Consider the following 26737-nt stretch of genomic DNA (forward strand, 5'->3'; position numbering starts at 1 on the left):
TTTGTGGTTCTTTGTCGAGACATACCGCGCTAATTATTTTATTAATTTCTCAGATTTCAGTAGAGAGAAGGTTGGAAAATGTTTTTTTTTCCCCTCATCTTCAACCTCTAGCTCTTCGCTGATATTTGCTGCAACACCGCCACAGCTGCCGATTCATCTATTTCCTCCTCCGACCATCCGCCCCGCTCAAACCATTGGTTCTCCAAATGGTTCTTGCCAGCGGAAAAAATGGCAATGGCGGTGGCGACCTCCGTGGCCTCCTCGTGCAGCAATGATGCGACCTCCGTGGGCTCCTCGCACAGTGACAGCACGACGTCCGCGGCCTCCTCTTCTAGCGACGGCGTGGCATCCCGGCCTTGTGCGGCAGCGGCACCCGGCCTCCCAAGACCTCCCTGTCCAACCCCAGCTCGTGCAACACTAGAGGACGCGCACCTCCCTCCTATGGCACCGGCAGTGTGTTACGGCAAAATATGATGCATAGCCAGAGGTTGAAGACAAAGGCAGCAAGGTCATTTCTCCCATCTTTTCTCTCCATGAATCTAAGAAATGCATAAAATATTAGTTGCGGTGTGTTATGGCAAAGAACCTCAAATTTATAATGGTACGGAGCAAATGCCGCTCGTTGCGGTGTCTATCAGCATATTAAAGTTTTCGTCGTTGTCCTGCAGCAAAATTTGCCTTTAAAAAACTAACACCATTCATTTCGGTGCTACAGACTTGTGGTTTTGCATTGTGAGAAAGCAAAAAATGTTGATAGTTTTATGTAGGGATGCCCGCCAACACTACCGGAATCTTGGTCTTGTCGTGTGCCCCAACGTTTGCCATATGCAAACTTTCTCTTTGCCGTGGGCCTAGCTCTCGACAAACAATGTAGCACATGGCAAAACCTCTTTGTCGTGTGTGCCTGAACCGACACTCACAAACAAATAAGTACACGTCAAAATTATGTCTTTGACGTGTGTTGCTCTCGGCAAAGACTCGACCGTCGGCCTAATGCAATAACCGTTAGCACTGCGCCGTCGCCGTTAGGCTTTGCCTTGTGCCCCCTTTTGGCAATACACAATGGAAATTGTGTCGAGTCAAAATTTGGATTTTTTTAGATCTGTTTGCTAATTTTAATTTATTAGCAGTAATTATAGAATTTTAACTATGAAAATTTAAATTTAAGAAATAACCACATGAAATAATGCTGTAATATTCAAAAAAAAATCGAATATGCATTGTTGAGTGAATTTGACAAGGAATTTGCATAGTACATTCGAACAAATTAGTAAAACAAGTTGTGGAAAAGAAAGAGAAGAAAGGAAATCTTTAAATAGAATTTAAAACTTTGCCGTGTGCCTGTAGTGGGGTACTCGGCAAACCCTATGCACATAAAAAAAGAAAAGAAAAGAAAAAGAAGGAAGAAAATATGAAAAAAATAATGTTTGTCGTGTGCTTGTGTGAAAAATATGAAAAAAATAACATTTCACCTCAATCCAAAAAAAATAATATTTGGCACTCGGCAAAGTTAAAAAAACGCTCGGCAAAGAGTTAGAATACGGTAGTGCTTTGTGAGACCCCTAATCGAAGGTTTAGCATAAGACTGATGAGGTGCATGTCCGATGCTAACAGTGCGCTCGTGAGATGAAAGTGTGGTGGGGCGAAGTTGCGGTTGATGTTGATGCTGATGCTGAGCCCCGAAGCCGAAGGTATGGTGGAGTGTTCGCGAAGCCATCACTGAAGTGCAGGCGAGCCCCTCACAGTACTACAATATTTTTAATTGCGCGCGCGGATAAAAAACGGTTAACCACGACGGGCAACCGTCTCGAATGAAAGGTTACGGTTAATTGTGGCTTTAACCGAGACGGCTGGCTAACCGTCTCGGTTAGGCGGGCGTTGTAAAGAAACCGCCTTAGTTAATATCTATTAACGGAGGCGGTTGCTCTAATTTGACCATCTTCTTTAAAGGAATAACTGAGATGGTTTTTATAAGTTGCTTCTTCGTCGTGAAACTTTCAGATGGTGTAATCCTTGAGGAAGCTATGCCAGATCAAGTGAGATTGCACCACGTTATCTTCCCGGAGAAGGTTGTTCTTTCAGCTATTGCACGGACAAATGATGCGCTCCTGACCTAGACACACATAGTGTTTTTTCGCAGCGGCAATAAACTTTCTCACATGTCCTAGAAAAGCCAAATCGTTGCTGACCCTCGGTATATTATACATCCACTCTTCCCTGTCCATGATGACCGCGACCACCTTGCACACACATAGGGAAAAAATAAATGAAGCCATATGAAAAGAGCAGGAAGAATAAGAAAAACATCCAAGTAGCTCTAGATCCAGTTTTCTCTCTCCTCCATTTGGATTTAGATCTAGATCTAGCTCAAAACCACATAAATCATGCAAAAGAGAGAAGATGAGAGTTAGAGAGTAAGAAATCCATCTCTTGCGGTGCTCCCTTCACCAAATCAAAGGGCAAAACCTTACCCCCTCTAAAATAACCAATTTAGGGTTTTGAGCTCAAAACACTAAAAATGGAGAAGGAGCCGCAGGGAAGAAGGGTCTGCTACTCCTTATATAGGTACAGACTTAACTGAGACGAGCAAGTTAAAACAACCGCCACAGTTACTCTCCCATTAACTATGACGGTTGCTATTAGAGCAAACACCTGCTTAAAACTTAACCGAGGCGATCGCCCTAAAGTAACAACCACAGTTAATGGCTATTAATTGCTTTAGGACAGCCGTCTTGGTTCAATTATCTGTGGCGGTTGCCTTAGGGTAATTGCCACGGTTAGTAGGAGATTAACCGTGGCGGTTGCTGGTCCGGCAGGCTGACCTGGATTAACCGAGGCAGGTCACCAGCCCGCCCGTCTCCGAGGGCCAGAAAAAGGGCCACGATAAAGTTTTTCTATAGTAGAGTGTCGAGCTGAGCGAGATGGTGAGGCCGTGTTTATTGGTGACGACAAAGGTGAGGGCGGATCCTCGAGTCGATCTTGATGGCAAGGCATTGACGAAGTCATGATCGAAGTACACGGTGAGTCCCTCGAGCCAAAAAATATGGCGAGGCGGTGTTTGTCGATAAAATGATGCCATGTCTGAAACAGCAAAATCTCTGTCGAAGCATGGTGGCGACGCGAAGCTGAAGTCGATGGCGCTGTCGATGGTGAGCCCCTTAATATTTGCAATGGGTATGAGGGTGAAATTGGAGTTCACATCGATGTTGACATCGAGCCCCTAGGCCTAGTACTGTAGCATGGTGAAGCTGTGGTTGACGTAGATCCTCATGGCGAGCCACTCGTGTGTAAGAGAAATAACAACTATATATCACTACAGAAAAACTGGGCTTTGCCGACTCCCGTATAAGCAGTCGGCAAAGGATTCTTTGCCGACTGCCCTAATTTCCTCAGGTGTCGGCCACTCTAAGAAGTCGACACATACGTCCTTTGCCGACTTCCTGGCAGGCGGCAAAGAAAAGCTGGTGACAAAGGTGGCTAGGGCCAAACGGCGCCCATCGCCGTCCCCTTTGCCACCTGCCAAGACGTCAGGCAGTTGGCAAAGATGAAAATTTTTATTTTTGCAATTTGAATTTAGGTTTTGAACATTCGATGTCATCACTTGCTCCAAACTTCCTCAAACTTTTTTCATAACCTCCACATGCAATAAGAGTGAACCTTTCAAACTTTCGTGATTTTGTGACCCTTTTTGCTATATTTCGTTAATTAATTTCTTTTAATTGTATTTTCCACCGCAGAATGCTACTTTGAACTGCAGGTGCATCAAATAATGAAACATATCCATTCAAAAAATGATATTAATGTTGGAGAGTCTATTTTAAGGCCGTGTTCAAAAACTCAATAAAAAATTTGACGTCCTTGTCCACGGAACATGACCATCCCTGTTCTCGCTCCACCCCTTGTTCCTAGCCCTTTAGGGACTCCGATGAGTTTCTAGGAGTGTTTGTCTATTGTTTTCGCTTGTACGGCCATCCCGCAGGTACTAATGAGATCGCTTCTCCTCTGTGCAGCCACTGTCGGTTGGTTCAAACCTGACTCCACATGGCCTTTCTCCAGGCCAGGTGGGACCAGGTGGCGTTCCTCCCAGGCTTACGCTGGAGGGGTCCTTCGGGTGGGGTAGCGACCCTCCGCCTGCCCAGCAGATCGGATCCGGGTGGGTGTACAGCAGCGTGCCGCAGGTTGAACCGTCCTCGTGGCCTTTGTGGCTAGCTGGGAGCTCTTCACACCACGGTGGTGACGGGTCGCAGGACGCGTGACTGGCTATGTGGTTCTTCTACTTTGCAGGACGTTTGATGTTGGTTTTGCACACTATGTTGGATGTTTCATGTTGGATGCTCGATTAGTACATTTTGTTGGATGATGAACTTGTTGGACTCATTTGTTATGGTTTATGTGTGCTATATATGTGGATTTGTGTGATATATATGTGGATCTGTGTGATATATGTGAATTCCAGTTATATAATCATATTTGTGATTTGATTGCTGTGATGCAAAACAGAAAAAACAGACCAAAATTTTACTTATTACAGCTTTCCCACCTGCCACATGGAAAGTAGGTGGCAAAGCTGGAATCTCATGAACCATGGCAGCTTTGCCACCTGCCAGTAAAGGCAGTCGGCAAAGAATCCTTTGCCACCTGCTAATAAAGGCAGTCGACAAATAGTTCTTTGCCACCTGCAAATAAAAACAGTCGTCAAAGAATTTCTATTTTGAAAAAAATTAAAACAACCTTTGCCACCTGCCCATCAAGACAGTGGACAAAGAAATTCGGTTATAAAAAAATAAGAAAAGCCTTTGCCGACTGCCGCGTGGCAGTCGGCAAACGGGATGCGCTCCGTCATCTCACAACGGCGTACGTCTCCTTTGTCGACTGTCATGCTAACAGGTGGCAAAGGCTTTGCCGACTGCTTTCCACTTGGCAGGTGGTAAAGGTTTCTTTGCCGATGAATTCTTTGCCACATGTTCTTTGCCGACTGCCACGTGTAAAGTAGTCGGCAAAGCCTTTGTCACCTGTTTTAACCGACTGCTTTTGACAGTCGGCAAAGAGGGGCATTCCAGTAGTGTATATGGCTGAAAATAAAATAGAGACGCATCGAAGAAAAAAAATCGGTTTTGCAGTACGAGTAGGTAGTACGAAGACAAACACGGCACACATCACATTATTGATGGTCTTGCCTTGGAACTCATGGTACAGAGTACTATACAGACAGTGAACTAAATAGGCGATACATATAGATCACTTTGAGAGGGAAGAGCAGTATATTCACGGTTCACCATAGCCATGCTTTCAAGTTCAAGGCATAGTAGAGTCGTCCTCATCGGGGGACTTGGTGGAAATCCGTGGATCCTGTCTGTACTTGTACCTCTTAGCCCAGTAGAGGTAATTGAGCCATCCAAGAAACGACACAGCCGTGACAACACAGTAGAAGAGATCAAGGTGGCTGCTGTTGAGGTTCTTCCCCTCCAGCCACCCAGGGGCACTGCCGCTGTGGGTGACCCTGTTCACCAGCCTCACCAGCAGCGTGCCCAGCAGCGACGCCATCCCGGCCTGGCACCAGAAGAAGGCCACGCCGATGGACTTCATGCCGTCGGGCGCCTCGCCGGTGAAGAACTCGAGCAACCCCACGAAGGAGGTGGTGTCGGCCACGCCGATCAGGAAGAACTGCGGCGCCAGCCAGAAGATGGAGATCTGGCCGCCGGCCGCCACCGTGTCCTTCCTCTTCCTCTCGACCACCGCCGCGACGCCCGGGGCGACGGTCGTGGCCAGGAAGCCCACGGCGACGCGCTGCAGCTGCGTGATCCCGCCCGTGTACCCCGTGCGCCGCCGCACCAGCGGCACCAGCACCCGGTCGTAGGTCACCAGCATCAGCGTCTGGAAGATGGACGGGACGATGAAGAGCATCGCCGGGTAGACGTGCACCTTCCCCAGCTTCGTGTTCGTCGTCATGCCCTGCTGGATGGTGAACGCGACCAGCAGAGGCGTCGATACGTGCGCCACCGTCGAGCTGAAGACGAGAGGCAGCATGCGTAGAACGATCTTGGTCTCCTCTACTTTTGCCGCGCTGCAGACTGACCAAGGTCCATCGTCTCTCCCAGTGTTGGTGTTCGCACAGCAGGCTTTGTCCAGAAATCTGGTAACCATATGCATGTACACCATGGAAAATTTTTAGAGATGTGCATGCGTAGACTGAATTTTTTCACAAATTACTTACTTTAGACTGTGATTAGTAGTAGGGCATGGTACTTCTTGAGAATCCACTTCATGGCTATTTTGCTGTGTTTCCTCCATCTTGTCAGGTAGGCCAAGCTTCCTGTTTTTGAATGCCACAACAAAAACCTAGAAGAGAAAACACTGCTGAATAGCTGGTAGATTCGACAGATAAGCTCAAACGAACATACTCAGTATCAACAACGATGAGTCTGATAATTGCAAGCATATACCATCAGAATACAGAATGTCCAACCAACCTGCAGGACTCGAGTTAGGGCGCTGCCCTGAGGAACACGGTTGCGGTACAAAGGGAGGCCGGCGGCGGAAACGAGCAAAGCGATGAGGATCAGGAGGGCGCTGAGGCCAAATCCGACGTCCCAGCCTCTGGTGTTCTCGAGCCACACGATGAGGATGAGGCCGGCGACGGAGCCGACGGAGAGGCAGAAGGTGAACCAGTTGAAGAAGCTCGACTGCTGCCGGGCCTCCGAGGGGTTGTCGCCGTCGAACTGATCGGAACCAAGCGCAGGTATGCAGGCGCGCATGACGCCCTCTCCGAGCGCGATGATGTACAGCGCTGTGTACAGCAGCGTCGACCGCCAGCCATCGACCTGCCTGCAACTGCTTGCTTCGGAATCGGAGTCGTTGCAGGGGGGTGGGTGGAGCGAAGGGAAGTGGGATTGCAGAGTGAGCAATCCGTAGCCCTTCGGAAAAAATGCATGCATGGATGTTAATTTAGTTAACATAATCTTTGGCGATTGGGAAATATAATCTTGGAGATTGGGAAATATAATCTTTGGCGAGAAATTAAGGACGCCTGATCGTTGTTCGTTTGATTTGTCCCCTTTATTGGCCTAGGATAGTTGCTGCTCTAGTGCTCTATATGCTATGTGATGTGATAGAGTTCTTCTCTCTCCGGTTGCAAAACTTATGTGTTTTACTTTTTTAAGTCAAACTAATTAATGTAACTTGGGCTAAATTTATATAAATAAAATATCAACGTCTACAGTACCAAATACTAGAAGAAATATTTCATAGTGCATTTACGAAACAAATTTGATGATATACATAGATTCTAATGTATTTGTTTTAGTTTTGTGAACTTAATTAAAATGATGAGAAGATTGACATATATATAAAAGACCTCGTTCGCTTGTTTTTCTCTCATAATAAATCAGCCAATAGTACTTTCTGCTATGGCTTATCAGCCAAACGATCTCGAAAGAGATGGGGACATGGGGTATTGATTTTGCCATCCCTAACCCACTCTAATCGGCCCCGGCCGGCAACCTTTTTTTTAATTGATTTTTCTCCTCTATTTTTAATAAAATTCTCAACAAACCTCTTGCCGACCCTCTATGATCCGGCAAAAACAAATGCCATACTTCGTTGCCCCAAATGTAAATATTTAGATCCACTTGTAAGCCATCGCGTGCTAAGTAGCAGTAGTCCACAGGATTTGGAACCCTAACGTACGGACTATATATAATTTATTAGTTAAACTTTAAGATAATCCTAATCTACTAAGAGCAATCACAATATATTACAATAAGATCAGTTCACCTGGGCTTGTTTGGATGGACTGGAACTAATGATATATTTTGAATCTATCGGAACTACGTATAAATTAGTTATTTTTTGCAAATAGAGTTTAAAGTATTTCTTATCAGCCTTCATTTCAAATTATAAGTTGCTTTAAGTTTCTTGGTTCATCCATTTTACTATGTACCTAGACATAATATTATATCTAGATACATAACAAAAATAAAAAATTAAAGTAACTTATAGTAATTTGGAACAGAGAAAGTTATTGAAAAATTATGAAAATAATCCACATATATAGCAGTTCGTAGTAAAAGATCTCCATAAACATATCAACTACCTATATAAGAATAAAGAAACATTATTGCCTCTCTCTCCTCACTCTTCCTCTGTCTTCCCTCTCCCACTTGCATGGTTGGCTTTTTATATGTTTTTTTATTTATCATGGACCCTCACATTGTTAGTCAACTGGCAGCGAGTCCGGAAGAGATGGGTATTGATTTTGCCACCCCTCACCACCTACTCTAGATGGGTACAGGAAGGCCGGAACCTTTTTTATTGTATTGTTTTTTCTCCTTTTCTTTTAATAAAATTCTCAGCAAACCTCTTGCTCACTTGCTGACTTCTCAGAAAAAAAATACCATATACTTCTTTGTTGCATGTGTAATTATATAGATCCACTTGTAAGTCATCATGCTAAGTAGCGCAGTAGTCCACATGGTTAGGAAGCCTAACGTAAGCACTATACATACATATACTAATTTATTTAATTAACTTATACTGTTAAACATAGTAGTAAAAATAAAAGATGATGGAAAAATACCAAAATCACTAGTGGCACAGAGAGTAGCATAGTTCTGGCGCAAGTGATGTAGGAGTCCGAGAGAAAACCTCCCAACAAAGCAAATCCAGACATGGCACCAATAAAGTTGGTAAATGTAGTTGAAGCATCAGATACTCCCATATGCATTGGTCCACGCAGATATGTTGTCATATTCTGCATGTTTGGCACGTGCACCAAGAAATTCACTACAATGAGAACTGCAAAACCAAAACAAAAACACAAGCACAGCCATAAATATGTATACATTATTAATAATACTCTGAACATAATCAAACACAAAAGAAACCAATCAAACTATGTATATAAGTAACCGGAGGCTCGCTCAGTCAAAGAAACTTACAATAAAGATACCATGCTGCTCGGACTCCACCATGAACCTTTGTGTTGATGGGTTTCCCCCTCCAGTCCACCAAGCCCTCACACGCCATGGTGCTAGCAAGTATACTGCAGGCTCACGCTCTATCCGGCCAAACCACAGGATTTATATATATAGAAGATGCAAAAACCAAAACAAATATGGGGCCTCACATGTGATGAGACTATGAGAGCGTGCGCCCAACTGGCCTCATAATAATATACTGAAAACGTCGTCGGGAAGGACCGGCCTGAGCTATACCTAATATACCGAAAAGGACCCGATTCTAGTTCTTCTATCTTAGTGAGTTTTTCTTAAAATTTAGCCAAATTGGTAGAAAACAAAAGTATCGACATTACTTAAAAAATATAATTCATGATAAATCTAATAACGTTTTTTATCGTAAATATCAGCAATACTTTTTTTTATACAAACTTAATCAAACAAAAAATGGAGCTATGCTAGAATTATATTCTATTTTAGGACGGGAGAGTAGTCAAAATATTAATTAGTGCACTGATATGAAAAGATTATTTCCATAATCTGGTGATTTGGTGAAAACATAGTTAGTCATGTGAGCTGTGTAGTGCACCAATAAGCTGATGGTGATGCATTCTTGTCCATCGCATATTCGTATGCATACAATGCAAACCGATAGTTTCTTTATTTTTATATGAGGCGCATGGATCATCTGCCAAATAAACTTTAAATGCTGCACTGAAAGATAACAATATAAACTGTATCAGCAGTTTATGCTTTCTTCACACATACGTACAGTTTTGGGTCGTCTCTTGGGCTCGTGGCCCTCACACCTCTGTGGTGCCAAGTACCACGAAACTCCCCTAGAGTTTTATCTACCATTATTGTAATAATAAGTTATCTGAGGCGGATGTTTTGGATTTACAGAGGCAGATGTACTGATCACCTATACTGAATAATATCTGTTAATAGGTTATTTGCAAGATGGCCTTTGGCAGCAGCTCAGGCCTTTGCCCTCTCCTCCAAAATCTTGCAAATCTCCTTATTAGGAAGTTGATCAGCTGAAGACTTCATGATGCTGCTTGTTGTGATTGATTGGATCTGCAGGGATAATCCTTCTTATTATCGACCATCATAGTAGATTGATTTGCTTTCTTCCTTAATAGAGTCACAAAAAAGTGTGCGGATGCTAATTAAATGCAGTCATACACGAGCACAGGCTTGATCTCCTAGGTCACTCCTTGTTGAGACACGCAAGTTAAGAAGGTCTAAACGGCAAAGTCAACCAGCAGGTTAGCAAGGCAATTTGATGCTCGTTCTTCACTCGAAACACCCATGGACACCTCATAAGGAAGATCAGTCATGGTTTGGCAACGTCACCACCTAAAAAATCTTGTCAAGAGAAGTGGTGGACAACAAGGAGGGATGGAAGAGCTAGGATTTAGAAATAAAAAGTAACATAGATTTGTTTTTGACCGATTAGATAGATGGTTCTCTCAAGTCTCAATTGGCTGTGATCCTCTCATATAAATAATAAATATGAAATTATCTTAGTAGAAAACCTATTACACATGCTTGCAAATCTACAAGTTTCCCATAAGATAGGAGAAGTTTCGAACAAGAGAACCTTCGAATTGGCCTCAGGCTGTCAAAACTGGCTCAATTGGAACTGACCTAGGCATGTTCAACACTAACAGGCGTGCCCTTCACACAACCGGCCTGGGCTGGTTTTATGTGTTTTTTTAATTTCTTTTTGCAAATCTAACAAAATTTGATCCTTTTCAAGTATATTTGATGTTCCGGTCCATCTTCAACTCTCCCGATCATATATTTAGCTGCCAACACAATGCTAGAACAAAGTTGATTTATTCTGATTAAAAGGGAGAGGGCAACAAAACTTCTTTTCTTTGACAGTATTTATTCATATAGGTAGACAGTGAAAACATTACAATAACTAGTCTTCATATTATTACTAACTTATAAACACTGAGAAACTTATCCTCCAAAGCCCATGGACAGACAAACCAAAACCGAGTGCGTAATACCTAGATTACTGCAGGAGACCATTAATTATGTAAGGATCATCGAGGAACCATTTGGACGGCTCAATGTTTTAATCTCCAATCTTGAGAAGATATTTATTTTGATACATGATAATCTATAAATTGGACTGACTCTTGAGTACAATTATGTTACAATTAAGAAAAAAACATCAATGCTGCATATGCCATAATCTCTCAAGTGGACGTATGATTAAGGAATAGAATCTTTGATGACGCCAACTTGATTCTCTTAGTCCTACATAAACATTCAACTAGATGAAATCTTTGATTAGCTTAGCAAAGCTCCGCTATGAACTGTGTTGACTTTCCCTTAATTTATATTTAAACCATATATAGACAAGTCCCAAAATTGAACAGAGTGACGATGATAGTGACTGCAATGTGACATGATAATAAAATTAAAGACTCCTCTCTATTTTATAACGTTGTCAAGACGTAGAACACACATCTTCTGTATATATCTAAATATAAGGGCGGCAGTCGTCCAGCTACTGCACACCACGCGCATCAGTCTCCATCAGGATCAGGTGAGAGAGCTGTTCGCAAAAATTTTCAAGATTCTCCGTCACACCGAGTTTTTGGTCGCATGCATGGAGCATTAAATAAAGATAAAAATAAAAACTAATTGCACAGTTTACCTGTAATTTGTGAGATGAATCTTTTAAGCCTAGTTACTCCGTGATTGGACAATGTTTGTTAAATAAAAACTAAAATGCTACAGTAGCCAAAACCTAAAAAATTTACAAACTACACAAGGTCAGGGCACTGCAATTTTGTAGCAGCAAACTGTAGAATATGATGAGCGGCCTGCTTTCCAATCATTTTTATTTGGTGCCTACACTCATACTCCCTCGACAGCCATACTTCAGTTTGCACTGCAAAACACTATTTCGTGGAACCATGCCTCTTTTGAGTCAAAATTTTTTATTTTTTGGCCTTTTTTTGAAAAAAATTCACGTTTAGCCCCTTCTGGAACTTAAACTCAAATTTGGACCCAGTGGTTCGGCGCCAAGACTCGTGGCTCCGAGGTTACATATCTCGGCGCCACAGATCTTGGCTCCGAGGAGGTTACTCGCGTACACCCTGGCAGCCTACGTGGTGTTGACGTGGCTGGCAACTCGGAGCCACAGATCTCGGCGCCGAGCTCGGAGCCACAGATCTTGGCGCCGAGCTCGGAGCCACAGATCTTGGCGCCGAGCTCGGATTTAAGACTCACGCCACAGCTCCCTGCCCGACCGTTGCCTTCTTGTTATATCTCCGTCTCTCGGGTTCTTCTCACCTCTACTCGCCCAATCTTTACTAATCCATATATTTTGCTTTAAAAACTTGGATTTGATCCATAGATCTTTGCTAGCAAGGTAATCTCAGTTTCCTCCTTGTTTTTTACGCATTGATTTGGTATATATTACTTGTATTTTATAACCCTAAATATACTTAGTCTTGATAGTGGTTATTTATTTTTGTATTATGTAACGGTAGAATGCCAAGGTGTGGGAAATCTAGTAATCCAAGGTAATTTCTTTTCATCTTGCTTATATTATGTTTTGATGAATGTGCAACACATGAAAACCTAGGTTTAGGGTATCATGTTATTTGGTTTTGGTTATTTGAACTAGAAATATTACAATTGTAGCTATGTTCGGATGACCGGGAGTCCTTACGTCCTAAAGCCGCTCCCTAGCGGTGTTCCAAGACCCATGTGTTTTTGTGGTGATCCTTGCAAGGTAGAAATTTCTGAAGATGAGGAAACCTATAAGCAGAGATATTGGATGTGTTCTAATTTTGCATGGGAGCCTACGCCGCAACAACGTCGCAGTAAATTTATTGTGAGAAAATTTTATTGTGCATTATGCATATTATGTTATATGCAGCCTGATTTATTTATTTTGTAACATTTTTATTTGTTGCAGACCCCTCCACCGTTGTGTGCTTTTGAGCAGTGGATTGACAATGAGATCAAGGAGTCAGACAAGCGGCTTCTACAAGGCCTGAAGGAGTGGGATGCAGAGCGTGCAGAGATATTAGAGAAGAGACGCAGAGAGGAGGCTCTACAGAAGGAGCATAAGGAAGAGGAGGAAAGGAGGCGTGTTGCTGCATATAGGGAGGAGAGGGAGAAGAAGCTTGAGCGCGTGCGCCGAGCGAAGGCAGCGATGGAGGAGAACCCCGATGCCCAAAGGAAGGGAAAGTGGCCTCGTTGCACTCAGTAGTTTTCATTACTAGTTCAATGTTTGGTTAATGAATAATATTATTTACTATTGGACTTTGCAATTTGTTATCCTGTAATGCACTTTAAGAATGTGTTATTTTATTTCCATGTAGAATGTTATTGGACCTATCACTTTAGTTAATGATATTGTTTTTACTAATCATTATATTTAATTAAATATTGAAGAGCCAATGAAAATAGTCGAAGTAGCTGAAATCAAAGTTAACAAAGACTACATAACTCATAGCACACAACACATGTAATGGCATGTGAAAACATGCCCCAAACTAGGGTGCAGAATTGTCTGGACTAAACCAAACATGCCTTAGGTAATTCAAGCAATTAACAAACACATGAAATGGCATGTGAGAACATGTACCAAACAAGGTTACATAGTTCTTTTGACTAACCCAAACATGCCTTAGGTAAATTAATGAAACAACAAAACGATTTGATGTGGCCTCTGAATGAGTTCGCTTTGGCCTAGTAGTGTGGCCACATAGCAAACTGTGTTGCCCCTTCTCCATAGTATCCTCCCATTGTTGTTGTTGTTGGTGGCGGTGGTGGAGAAGGAGGGCCCTTGTTCTTGTGATTAGGGCAGGTGCAGTATGGATCATTGCATAGTGCATTTTCTGAGCCAGTACCATTGCTATTGCCGTCCTCTTCGTCGTCCTTGTAACCGCTACTAACTTCCCTTTCTAAATCAAAGATGCGGTCCTGCAGATAATAGATGTACTCTGCATGCGGATGAATAGGTCTAGGATCCACCCACCTGGTGAAGCCACAATTTTCTTTTGACAAAGATGACTGCAATAAATATGTCGTATAAGCTGAGTACAAGAGAGTAAGCTATTGAAGGTTGTAGAGGTAATATGATTTACCCATGCTCGCGGGCATTTGAAGAAACGACGCCCTCCATCTATCCCATCCATGTACATCTGCACCAAGCAATCCTCACCATGCATGCATTTAGGCCACTCTTCTTTTCGGTCATCATATCCTCTCAGTGGTGCCTCTTTAGTAAAGTCATGTTTGCTCTCAAGCGGGAACCGATCATAAATTGCTTCCTCAAAGTCTTCAGGACCAAGAGGACCCTCCCACAGAAAGGGATTTCCCTTCGTCACCCCCTTTCCCTTTCCCTTTCCTCTAGACGACCCTCCAGACATTTCTTCTCTGTGCTAAACTAGCTCAAGTGAGTAGCAACGCTCTCAGCCATGCGTATATATAGAACCTGAGACTGAGTAGCTGTTGTGCAGTGGAATAAATGCACCTGAAAAGCCTAGATTCGATTTCTAAAAAGCCTAGTTAAAAATTGAAAAGTCTACTTGTAAGGTCATCTGAAAAAGCTAGATTCGATCACTGTCCCGGACGTGATGATTCAATGTACAACCTAGATTCATTCACTGTTTCTGAAAAGTCTATATTCATACGTTCAGGGCTACCAAAAAAGTGAGGCGCCACATCCAAGGCTGCTAGGTGACAACAAACCAAAGATACCTTGGGCGCCAGTTCGAGAAAAGCAAAGGAAAATGCTGGTTGCACTAAGAAACTAGATGACGATGTTGAGCCTGCTCAACCAGAGGCTCAACCACAAACAATTGTCGTCAAAACATAATGCTATCAATAAATCCCATAATGTTTATTTATTTAGAAGTTTGTCAATAAATTTTGAATGAACCCAACACTAACGCTGTCAAACAACAGCTCCATGACATCATGTAGAAGGAAAAAATTTGGATACATCTGAATGTTTGTCTGAAAAAAATTTGCCAGAGCCTCCCTTGTTTTAGGAGCATCCACAATTACATACATACATCATAATATAATCCAAACATTTAGTCATCCAAATAAACCAACACAACCATGTTTTAGAATGTCATAGAGTCCCAAATAGTTACAGCATAGTAGTCCCTACATGTTACCACACTTTCCAGCCACCCAAAATAATGACAGTACAAGAAGACCATATAATATGAACCAACAAGTCATCTTCAACGCAGCCTTCTCTTACCCTTTCCCTTATGGCCTAGAGCTCCGGTTCCTGGAGTGTATTTCGAAGGCGGACGGCGTCGCCTCGTTTCTGCAACTTTGCGTTGCCTGATCCGTAGGAGCGTCCGGGAGCTCAGAGTCGCTAAGCTCATCACAGCCATGGTCTTCGGTCTCCTCATCTTGTTCCTCGTCGTCCTGAAGTCTGTTGACTTCGAAAGTGTCGGCAGTTCCCCTGGAAGAGCTTTGTCCTCTAGAACCTTTAGACAAAAGGTAAAATGAGATGTGGAAATGACTGATCAAATTATGTCATGATTGTATAATGCAGCACCGTGGAACTGAAGAAAACATGTAATGAAAATATACCTCCATGAGCAGAAGTGCTGCTGGGCCATGGTTCCCATTGCTGTGCATGTGGCTCTTGTATGTCGATCGCCGTGCTAGTGCCACAACCACAACGACGTGCAGCGCGCCTTAGCCTACGTGCTAGCCTCTGAGTTGTATTGAAATAAATTAGGTCGTTCCTGAATATATGCAGCTGAGCAAATATTGTTTTCAATGGCACATCAACATCATGGAAGCTCCCGGTCAAAATAATTCAGCAAATATTCGAATGCGAATAATTTAAAATAGTGTAGTACATTGTTTGCTGCTAGTAAATAATCAAAATATTATGAAAATGATTAAAACTTGTAGGCTTAAAACATGTTTCCCGATTCAGTAAATTAAGCATGTTTCCCAATTAAGCATTCTTGTGTATAATGAGCAAACATAGGAGACACTGGAGGAGTACAGGAATATTTAGACCAACTACTATTTTTGGTGCTGCAGTTTTATATGATGAAACTGCAGAAAGTGGCATACTAGCAGGAAACCAGGAATATTTAGACCAACTACTTTAGTTTTTTGAGCATTTGGAACTAGGTGGCATGCTGCAAACCAGGAATATTTGAAACTGCAGAAAGTGGCATGCTGCAGTTTTATATGATGAAACTGCAGAAAGTGGCATACTAGCAGCAAACCAGGAATATTTAGACCAACTACTTTCTTTTTTGAGCATTTGGAACTAGGTGGCATTTTATAATATTATTATATTACAGAGTGCAAAATAGTTGCTGCAAAAGTGTAGTATAAATGGGAATTCAGCATCTATGTCATAACCTTGAATTCAGCATGAAACATACTTGTGGAAGCTTCACTGCAATGCTAAAGCAACAGCACCTTATAGGATTTTTTTTTTCCTACAATGTTAATTTTCTACCACCTAGCATTTTGAGTTCATGCTAATATGAGGTGACTCAAGTGCCTATCAAAAATAAGGAGTCCAGTTGAAATATGGTGACAATGAGAAAATGAAATATGGTTTCAAGGCAACACAAAGTAAGGCCTTAAATTAAGGTCTAATCCAGATTTGGGTACTTACTGTGAGAAAGTTGTTTAGTGTTTCCTGCTCCACGCCTGTCCTTGGGAACCATTCAATATCGAGCACAGATTTATTTAGCGAGTTCCCCTGCAAGACAAAACATGGATGAGCAACCTGAATATATTGACTGAAAATGAAACAGTATGCCAACTAGTCTAGGATTGGTTCCTATACAAGAAAACCATGGTATATAAATGATGGGGGTTATTACCACTTGGTCTAGGATTGGTGCACACTCCACCTGTGTCCCCACCCTTGTAGCAAGGTCGTAAGACGTTTGTTCATCGTCAGAGGAAGTAATATCTGCATAGTCTGTTTGGGTCCATTGAACCTTCAGCTTGGTCCTTGTGGCCCCTCTGTACCAAGTTAGGTATGCTTTGAAGTTCTCGTTGGTGTGGGGCTCGTTGTTCTCATACACGTTGTCATGAAAGTTTTCCCACTGGTCAATGTAGTGACGGTGCAAGCTCTCAAAGTCTGTCTCTTTTTTTGCTTTTGACGATCGATCCTATATGTGAATGGAAATAAATATGCAATTACTTGTTAATGGTATAGTATAGTCTAATAAAATGCTTTACATATCATCTTAGGAAGGGCATTTTGAGAATTTAAGTTCCTCAGCTGCTTGTTACGACTATTATCATACCGACTATTATCAAAGCTCCTGGTTCATTCTAAAAGCATAGATGCAGATCCTAAACCCAAACACATGCAGATTCTAACACCAAACACATGCAGATCCTCAAAATATCAACTTTTAATGACTCAAAACAGCAACTTATACCATATAAAGTGCAACAAACCAGTAACTTTTAATACCTCAAAACAGCTACTTATTGCAGAAACCATTTAAATTGCAACAAAGAAGCTTACTTGTGCAAGTCTATTGATGTCGAGAAGGGCTCTACGGGGAACTGTTGCTTCAAGCCAAATTGGCGTGCCACCCGGTGTGGCAGGTGCCACTCAACCGCGTAGAAACAGATCAGCGGGCAGCGCATTAGGTACAGGTCTTCGTCCATCTTGCACATGATGCTTAACCCAATGTGTGCATATTGTTTGTCATCGTACGGCTCCCATGTCACCTAGCATACTTTCATTTGTCAAATATTGCTTATATCGGAAAATAGAAGCTTGTCAAATGCAGTTCACTCACCAGCCCTAGTGTCAGTGCGTCGAGCTCGTTTGCAAACTCGATATAGGCCCGTTTACTCCGAGCAAAGGGACCCTTCACCTGGTCCCAAAGGTACGCATACGTCGGGCGGCGACGAAGGCCAGGCACATCGAACCACTCGCGAGGTTCGTTAACCTTGGGGCAACCAACCGGTAGACGAGACCACATCCAAAGTTGAAGAAGGCATACACATCCTCCTAATGAAGGGTGCGTCGAATTCCGCCGGCAGGCCTCACAAAGCTGTCGATACAAGTAGCCCAAGATTGCTGAACCCCAACTGTAGCCCCCCGCCGTGTGCCAGTCAGTAAGACATGGCAGGTACATCCAAGATGCGGTGTCTCCGGTGCCATCAGGGAAGAGAACACAACCAAAGAGATGCATGACCCATGCCCTGCAGTAGTAAGATATGGTTTGGTCGTCTGCATTAATCGGAGGACACTGACCAAAGTTAGTCCTCAACCAGCTGAGGAGTACTCCAGAGGTGCGGGAACTCGGTGTATCTGGAGGAAGCTCTCTTCCAAGGAAGACCTCCACTCTCTCTCTCCAACCAGCAGCATTGCACCTTCCTATAACTGGGCGGCCACTGATACGGACAACAAGAAACTTCTGTGTGTCCTCAAGAGTAATAGTCATCTCACCACAAGGTAGGTGAAAGCTGTGAGTCTCCGGTCTCCATCTACAGAAGCACATACAGGAAGTCATCAGGCTAGTCAGAAATGCTATTATTCTGTTAGTGTAAAACAAATTCAACTTCTTGTTGAATTCATCCAAGAACTATACAAAAATAAAACTACACTACTTGTGCTTGCTGTAACTTAGTTACCTGTCAACTAGAGCTGAGATCGCTGCGGGGTTGAAGGGTGGCAACCCACGGCGAACCTGGAACGATACAACGTCAAGTCCAGCCCTCTCAAGGAGAGGAGTGTACATGTCGTTGTACCGCATGTCCTCGAACTTATCGTGGGTTCGAGGACGAAGAGGGTGCAGTTCCTGGAAAAATGGAAATTGTTAAATTATGGTAATTTGTTAAAACCTCATAGCTAAAAAATGAAGCAATTCGTTATAGTCTGAGTGCACTTTGTCATGTCGTAATATTTATTTAATTAGAGCTGTGCCGAGCTACCAGCCACGTCAACGACACATAGGATGCCAGGTTGTACGCGAGTAACCACCTCGGAGCCAAGATCTGTGGCGCCGAGCTGTGTAACCTCGGAGCCAGGAGTCCTGGCGCCGAACCACTGGGTCCAAATTTGAGTTTAAGTTCCAGAAGAGGCTAAACGTGAATTTTTTTTCAAAAAAAGGCCAAAAAATAAAAAATTGGGCTTTTGAGGGCTCATTCGTTTTGACCAAAATGACAACAGAAATTATTCCGACTAATGAAAACTTATATATGGACTAACCATTCCAAGTGATTCCCGGTGAAATAAACCGGGCCGGAGGAGAATAATTAAATTATGTAAATTAGAAAACTTAAATAAATTGATTAACGAAGTGATAAATTAGTCTGTGTTGATTTAGTTGGTTGTGCTGATATGTTATGGACAAATTCTACTATTTCAATTTTCACCAACTCAAATCAAATCCATCATTTTATTTACTAATTCAGTTTGCACCTATAGAAAACTTATATAAATTGACTAACGATTCGAAGTGATAAATTGTCTAATTTTTACTATTTTCAATTTCCGCCAACTTTAAATCAAATTCATCATTTATTTACTAATTCAATTTGCACCTGTAACACCCCGCATCCAAAACTGCTTATATAGCCCAACTTTGCATGTATGCGTAGCACTTCGCTTACACTTTCGTTGTCGCTTCATGTAATTATTTATGTTATGGATTTTACTATTTCAATTTTTGCCAACTTTAAATCAAATCCATCATTTATATTTACTAATTCAGTTTGCACCTTTAACACCCCCACGTCCAAAACTGCTTATATGGTACGTGTAGCACCTCGCTTACACTTTCGTTCTCACTTCATGTTAAAGGGTTAACTCGAAGGTGCTATGTTTGGAACGACAAGGTTTATAAGCTTACCCTAACCATCCTAAACTTTTAAGGTGATACTAAACCTACCAACCACAACCACATATGAGCTACTTGAGCCACATATATAGCCAACTTCTACTACAGGCTACTATAGGTTGAGGTGTTACGACACCCTAATTTACATTTTTTCCATATGAATAGAAGTCAGTCGAAATCTCATCTTTACCAAAGAAGAGCTTAGCAATAGCAGCAGAGAGTTCAAGTTGTTGCGGGCCCAATATAAAAAAAACTATTACAACCCCATCTGTTCTATGTATAGACGTGATTTGCTTGTAGTTGTCCCCTCTAGAAAACATTTTATTTAAATTTCTATCAATTTTAAATGGTATATTCGTTTTTAATTCCGTTTGCATATGTTTTACGTGACAAAGCGAATAAAAGACTCCACTTCTCTATATTTCGAATAATTTTATTTTAATGGCAATTTATATGTAAAAATATGCTAGGAGATTTATAAAATAAGTTGCTACCATGTAATACTAAACTTGCTACTCCATAAATAAACTAATGTTTTTACATAGTATGCACATCGATTGTTATCATGGGAATATAACAAAGTTGTTATATAGTTTTTACATAAAGATACTCCCCTAAAGAGAGCAGCAGACTAAAACAAAGACATAGTGCAACCTGGAGGGATAAATTATTAAAATAAACATTGCAGAAAGTTATTATACAACATATTATAAAAAGCCAGGAAACATGATTTGCTACCAATTGGGTGCACTTATTAAAAAACGAGGGTAACAGCATAAAATAAGACAAGCTGCAACCTGAGGGCAAATAATTAGAACAAGCATTACATAAGATGTCAACAAGAGGGACAAGTTATTATATAACGCACTATGAGCCAGGAAACAACACTAGATGACATTATATAATCCACTATATAAGTAGGAAACATCACTAGATGACAATTAGAGGGACATTTATTAAAAAGACAAGAATAACGACCTAAAATAAGAAAAGTTGCACCCTGAGGAGCAAATTATTAGAAGCATTGCGTAAGATGCCAACTTAGAGGATACGTTGTTATACAACCTATCTGTAGAATTTAGGAATATATTCAAACCTAAAATGATGACTGAAAACTAAAAAAAATTAAAAACTAGACTAAAAATAAAACTAACTAAAAAAATTGACAAAAAACTGAAAATAAAAAAACATTAAAAAAACTCATGAAACTAAATGAAACAATGAAAAACCAGAAATTGAAACGAAAAAGAGAATAAAAGTAACACAGAAATTGAAATAATGAAACTCAATGTGGGCTACGTTCTCTGCAGGGGCAGATCCAAAAGGGGGGCTGGGTGGGCTCCAGCCCCCCTATAAGTATGATTTGTTCATTAAATTAGAGTTAATTAGCCTTAAATTTTTATTGATCTCTAGTTTAAGTTCTATGTATTTACTATTTAGCCGCCTCTTGCTCTCCATCCTGGATCCGCCACTGGTTGTCTGCCTCTCGCGACCGCATGCACGGTAACTTTTGCGTTTCACGATACTGTTGAATATAATGGGCCATTAGCCTATAATTATATTTGATGATTAATTCAAGGGCCCATAATTAATGCTATAATGAAAATGGTTTAGTACCATATTGATGATTGACCATGTGTTAACTCAACTTAAATAGGTGGCCTTTATTAGCTCCTATGGAGAAGTTGAGGGAGGGTGAAGGGGTGCCACACGCGCGCGCCGCCGCCGAGCCGAGCCGTGTCCCTTGTCTTGTCATGTCATGTCATGTCTTGTCGAGCGAGCGTGACGTGGCACACGAGGACCAGACCAGACCAGACGTGACGTGGCGAGCGTGACGTGGCACACGAGGACCAGACATGACGTGGCACATGCGTGGTGAATAAGAAAAGGAAGGAAAACGGGATCTGACCGTTGTGCAATTAATGGCAATTAATTGCTAATTGATTGACTCGTTAATGGCAATTAATTGTGATTGATTGCCATTAACCAGACGTTTCCTCCTGGGGCCTATATATTCCATACACAGAGACACCTTCCATACCTGCGAGAACACATTCAGTCTTCTCTCTTCCTGTCGAGTTGCTCTCTGTCCATTCCCGTCCCAGAGATCGGGAGAGCAGGCCTCCGGAACCCGACGCCTTGTATCAAGACACCTGCTCGGGTGTTGCGGGCAATCAGGTTTTTGGGGAGCGTCTTCCACGACTGCTCACCGGCGAGATCGTCTTCTTCCACTCCAGCGGGTCTTCTTCCTGGTGGACGTTCGCGCGGATCGAGATCGACTACTTCGTCTTCTTCCTAGTGGACGTTCGCGGGACTGCACTGCGAACATCTTCCTGCATCGACTGTGGTCCGCTACTTCACGCAACGCACTATGTCGACTAGTGCGAATGGAGCCGCCGGTGCCTTCGGCACTAGTCCCTCCTCTGGGTACAATCTCAAACGATTGTTTTTCACTTTCAGTATGTCTGATGTTGTTGCAGTAGTATTTGCAATGTTTATCTCTAATCTGAGTAGTGATAAAATTGCACACGTGCGCATATATGCCACCATAATATTATGCGTAATTTTCTAGATTAAATCAAACATTAAAATGTCTAAATTTCTAACAATCCAAAAGCCTGATATTAGGCATTTTTCTGTTAGTGGTTTTGCTGCTGCGTTAAAACCGGATATGTTTGATGGTTGAAACTATAAGCGGTGGCGCGCGAGAATGATATTGTGGTTAACTGCTATGAGTTGCTATCACGCCGCGGAGGGGAAGCCGGAACAGTTTACTCCTGAGGAGGAGAAAACGTTCATGGCTGCTGATAACCTCTTCAGAGGCGCCGTGATTAGTGCGCTCGATAAAAAGTACGTTGACAACTATATCATTTGCACCACTGCTAAGAAATTATGGGATGCGCTTGAGGCCAAGTTCGAGGTTTCTGATGCTGGTAGCGAGCTGTACCTCATGGAACAATTGTTTGATTACAAGATGGTTGATAGGCACATGAGATACAGGCACTAGCTAAGAAACTAGAACAATTTTCTTGTGTGTTACCTGAAAAGTTTGTGGCCGGCGGTATAATCGCGAAGTTGCCACCTTCTTGGAAGGATTTTGCTACTTCTCTAAAACATCAGAGGAAAGAGTTTGGTCTTGCCGAACTCATGGGAACTCTTGATGTTGAGGAGAAGGCGAGGGCAAAAGATACACATAGAAAAGGCGTTGAGTCTTCTAGTGCCAATGTGGTGCAGAAGAAAAAACAATTCGCATTCCGTAATAAGAAAAAGAACAAGCAAGAGAACAAGCAAGGAGCAAATCCAAAGCCAAAGCAAACTGCGACTTTTAAGAAGAAAAAGGCAGATGGAGGCTGCTTTGTTTGCGGTAGCGATGACCACTGGGCGAGTGGCTGTCCAGACCGTAAATTTAAACAAGAAGAGAAAAAGTCAGTAAACATGGTCATTGGCGAGGCTGAAGGAGGAACATCTGGGTATGGTAATTATTTACCTGCTGTTCTTTCAGTCTGTCATTCACCTGAGTGGTGGATGGATACTGGGGCTAATGTTCATGTGTGTGCTGACATCTCTTTGTTTTTTTCTTATCAGGCCGGCAACACTAGAGCCTCACTGATGGGGAACGGCTCTCATGCGCGTGTTCTTGGTGTTGGTACGGTCATTCTGAAGTTCACTTCGGGAAAGACGGTGCTGATGAAGAATATGCAGCATGTCCCCTCCATCAAAAAGAATCTAGTTAGCGGCTCACAGCTTTGTAGAGATGGCTACAAAATAGTCTTTGAGGCCAATAAAGTTATACTTTCAAAGTTTGGAACTTTTATTGGTAAAGGTTATGATTGCGGAGGCTTGTTCCGCTTATCCATGCATGATGTGTGTAATAAAATCGTGAACCATACTGTGATTTCGAATGAGTCGAATATTTGGCATTTGCGATTTTGTCATGTTAATTATGGTTGTTTAACGCGGCTAGCAAATATGAATTTAATCTCGAAATTTAATTTAGTCAAAGGTTCTAAGTGCCATGTATGTGTGCAATCCAAGCAACCTCGCAAGCCTCACAAGGCTGCGGAGGCGAGGAACTTGGCACCATTAGATTTAATCCATTCCGATCTATGCGAGATGAATGGTGAGTTGACTAAAGGTGGTAAACGATACTTCATTACTTTTATAGACTATTGTACTAGATTTTGTCACGTGTACTTGCTTAAAACAAAGGATGAAGCATTACAATATTTTAAAGCCTATAAAGCTAAAGTAGAAAATCAACTTGAGAGGAAAATTAAACGCTTAAGGTCCGATCGTGGTGGAGAATATTTTTCAAGTGATTTTTTCTGACTTCTGCGTAGAACATGGAATTCTTCATGAGAGGACACCGCCATACTCACCACAGTCGAATGGGATTGCCGAAAGAAAGAACCGTACTCTAACTGAGATGGTTAACGCCATGTTAGAGACTTCGGGTCTATCTAAGGAATGGTGGGGTGAGGCGATATTGACAGCGAGTCATGTCCTGAATAGAGTTCCTACAAAGAATAAAGAAATCACACCATTTGAGAAATGGGAAAAGAAAAGAGTAAATGTCTCCTATTTGCGTACTTGGGGTTGTTTGGCTAAAGTGAATGTGCCAATAAACAAGAAACGCAAACTCAGACCTAAGACAGTTGACTGTATTTTCCTTGGTTATGCTACTCACAGCATAGGGTATAAGTTTTTAATTATAAACTCTGGAGTACCAGATATGCATGTTGGTACTATAATGGAATCTAGAGATGCAACATTCTTTGAAAGTGAGTTTCCTATGAAAAGTACACCTAATATTTCTAGTCATGAGTCTATAAACTCCCATGAGCAATTTATTCCGATAGAACAATCTGAGGAACCCCATGTTCACTATCCTGAGGAGGATGATAATGTAGTCACTCGAACGAGCAAAAGACAAAGAAAAGTGAAGTCTTTTGGAGATGACTATATTGTGTACCTCATGGATGATACCCCAACAACCATTAAAGAGGCATTTTCCTCTCCTGATGCTGACTTGTGGAAGGAAGCAATAAGGAATGAGATGGATTTTATAATGTCTAATGGAACTTGGGGAGTGGTTGAACGACCTTATGGGTGTAAACCTATAGGGTGTAAATGGGTGTTCAAGAAAAAGCTTAGGCCTGATGGTACAATTGAGAGGTACAAGGCTAGGCTTGTGGCTAAGGGTTATACCCAAAGAGAAGGGGAAGATTTCTTTGATACTTATTCACCTGTTGCCCGTTTGACCACAATTCGAGTGTTATTGTCTTTGGCTGCCTCTCATGGTCTTCTCATTCATCAAATGGATGTGAAGACAGCTTTCCTAAATGGAGAGTTAGAGGAAGAGATCTATATGGATCAGCCTGATGGATTTGTAACAAGTGGTCAAAAGGGCAAGGTGTGTAAGTTATTAAAATCCCTTTATGGCCTAAAACAAGCTCCAAAACAATGGCATGAGAAGTTTGATAGAACCTTAACTTCTGTCGGCTTTGCTGTTAATGAAGCTGACAGATGTGTGTACTATCGGTTTGGTGGGGGTGAAGGTGTGATCCTTTGTCTGTACGTGGATGACATACTGATCTTTGGGACAAACCTTGTTGTGATCAAGGAAGTTAAAGACTTTTTGTCTAATAACTTTGAGATGAAAGATTTGGGAGAAGCTGATGTTATTCTAAACATTAAGCTTTCAAGAGAAGGCAATGGTGGGATTACACTTGTGTAGTCCCACTACGTGGAAAAGATTTTAACTCGCTTTGGGTACAGTGACTGTCAATCTGCTCCTACGCCTTATGATCCTAGTGTGCTATTGAGAAAAAATCGAAGAATAGCAAGGGATCAACTAAGATTCTCTCAAATTATAGGCTGATTGATGTACCTTGCTAGTGCCACGAGGCCTGATATCTCGTTTGCAGTGAGCAAACTTAGCCGATTTCTGTCAAATCCGGGAGATATTCATTGGCAAGCTCTTGAGAGAGTGATGCGCTATCTGAAAGGTACTGTGAGCTATGACATTCACTATACAGGATACCTGAAGGTATTAGAGGGTTATTGTGATGCAAACTGGATATCTGATGCTGATGTGTTAAAGGCCACAAGTGGATATGTGTTTCTGCTTGGAGGTGGCGCTGTTTCATGGAAGTCTTGTAAGCAGACTATCTTAACGAAGTCAACCATGGAAGCAGAACTCACAGCATTAGACACCGCCGGTGCTGAGGCCGAGTGGCTTTGTGAACTCCTGATGGATCTACCGGTGGTTGAAAAACCTGTGCCGGCTATTTCCATAAACTGTGACAATCAAACAGTGATCACTAAAGTCAACAGTTCTAAGGACAACATGAAGTCTACTAGGCATGTAAAACGGCGTTTGAAGACTGTCAGAAAATTGAGAAACTCCAAAGTTATAGCATTGGACTATGTTCATACGTCCAAGAATCTGGCAGATCAATTCACAAAGGGACTATCACGTAATGTGATAGATAGTGCATCGAGTGAGATGGGTTTGAGACCCACGTGAGATCTACCATGGTGGCAACCTGTTCTATGTGATCGGAGATCCCGTGAAGTAGAATGGTGAAACAAGCCAGAAGTAGATTGTGAGGAAAGACCCTTTTCTTAACTCATCTCAATTGCACTTCTTTTCTAAGTCTGTAAGGAAGGCTGGTTATATACCTTAATGTATTCCAAAGCGGCTTGTGAAGCGATAGATGTTGTCCTACAAAACATCCTTAAGGAATACACCTATATGAGTTTGACTGCTAGTCACAGTCTATGAGATTTTGGGTGATCTCTAGATACTCATGAATGGGCCAGAAGTATGACTTATATGCTTCAACCAGAGGGGATGTTCATGCAACCCGGTATCAGTTATGAGTGTAGATGAAACTTATATCACACAAAACTTGCAATTCAAGGCAT

General features: G+C 42.1%; 1 protein-coding gene across 1 annotated transcript; it reads right to left on the minus strand.

Moving 5' to 3' along the window:
• Positions 5097 to 9041, minus strand: LOC8085000 (protein NRT1/ PTR FAMILY 4.5). Its single transcript, XM_002445117.2, has 5 exons — positions 8937 to 9041; positions 8576 to 8793; positions 6471 to 6914; positions 6215 to 6339; positions 5097 to 6133 (listed from the first exon to the last, which is right to left on the minus strand). Exons 1-5 carry the CDS (start codon positions 9022 to 9024, stop codon positions 5296 to 5298), a joined length of 1713 nt encoding a protein of 570 aa, XP_002445162.1. The 5' UTR covers positions 9025 to 9041; the 3' UTR covers positions 5097 to 5295.

Source organism: Sorghum bicolor, chromosome 7 (genome assembly GCF_000003195.3).
Source record: "Sorghum bicolor cultivar BTx623 chromosome 7, Sorghum_bicolor_NCBIv3, whole genome shotgun sequence".
NCBI classification, from domain to species: Eukaryota; Viridiplantae; Streptophyta; class Magnoliopsida; order Poales; family Poaceae; genus Sorghum; species Sorghum bicolor.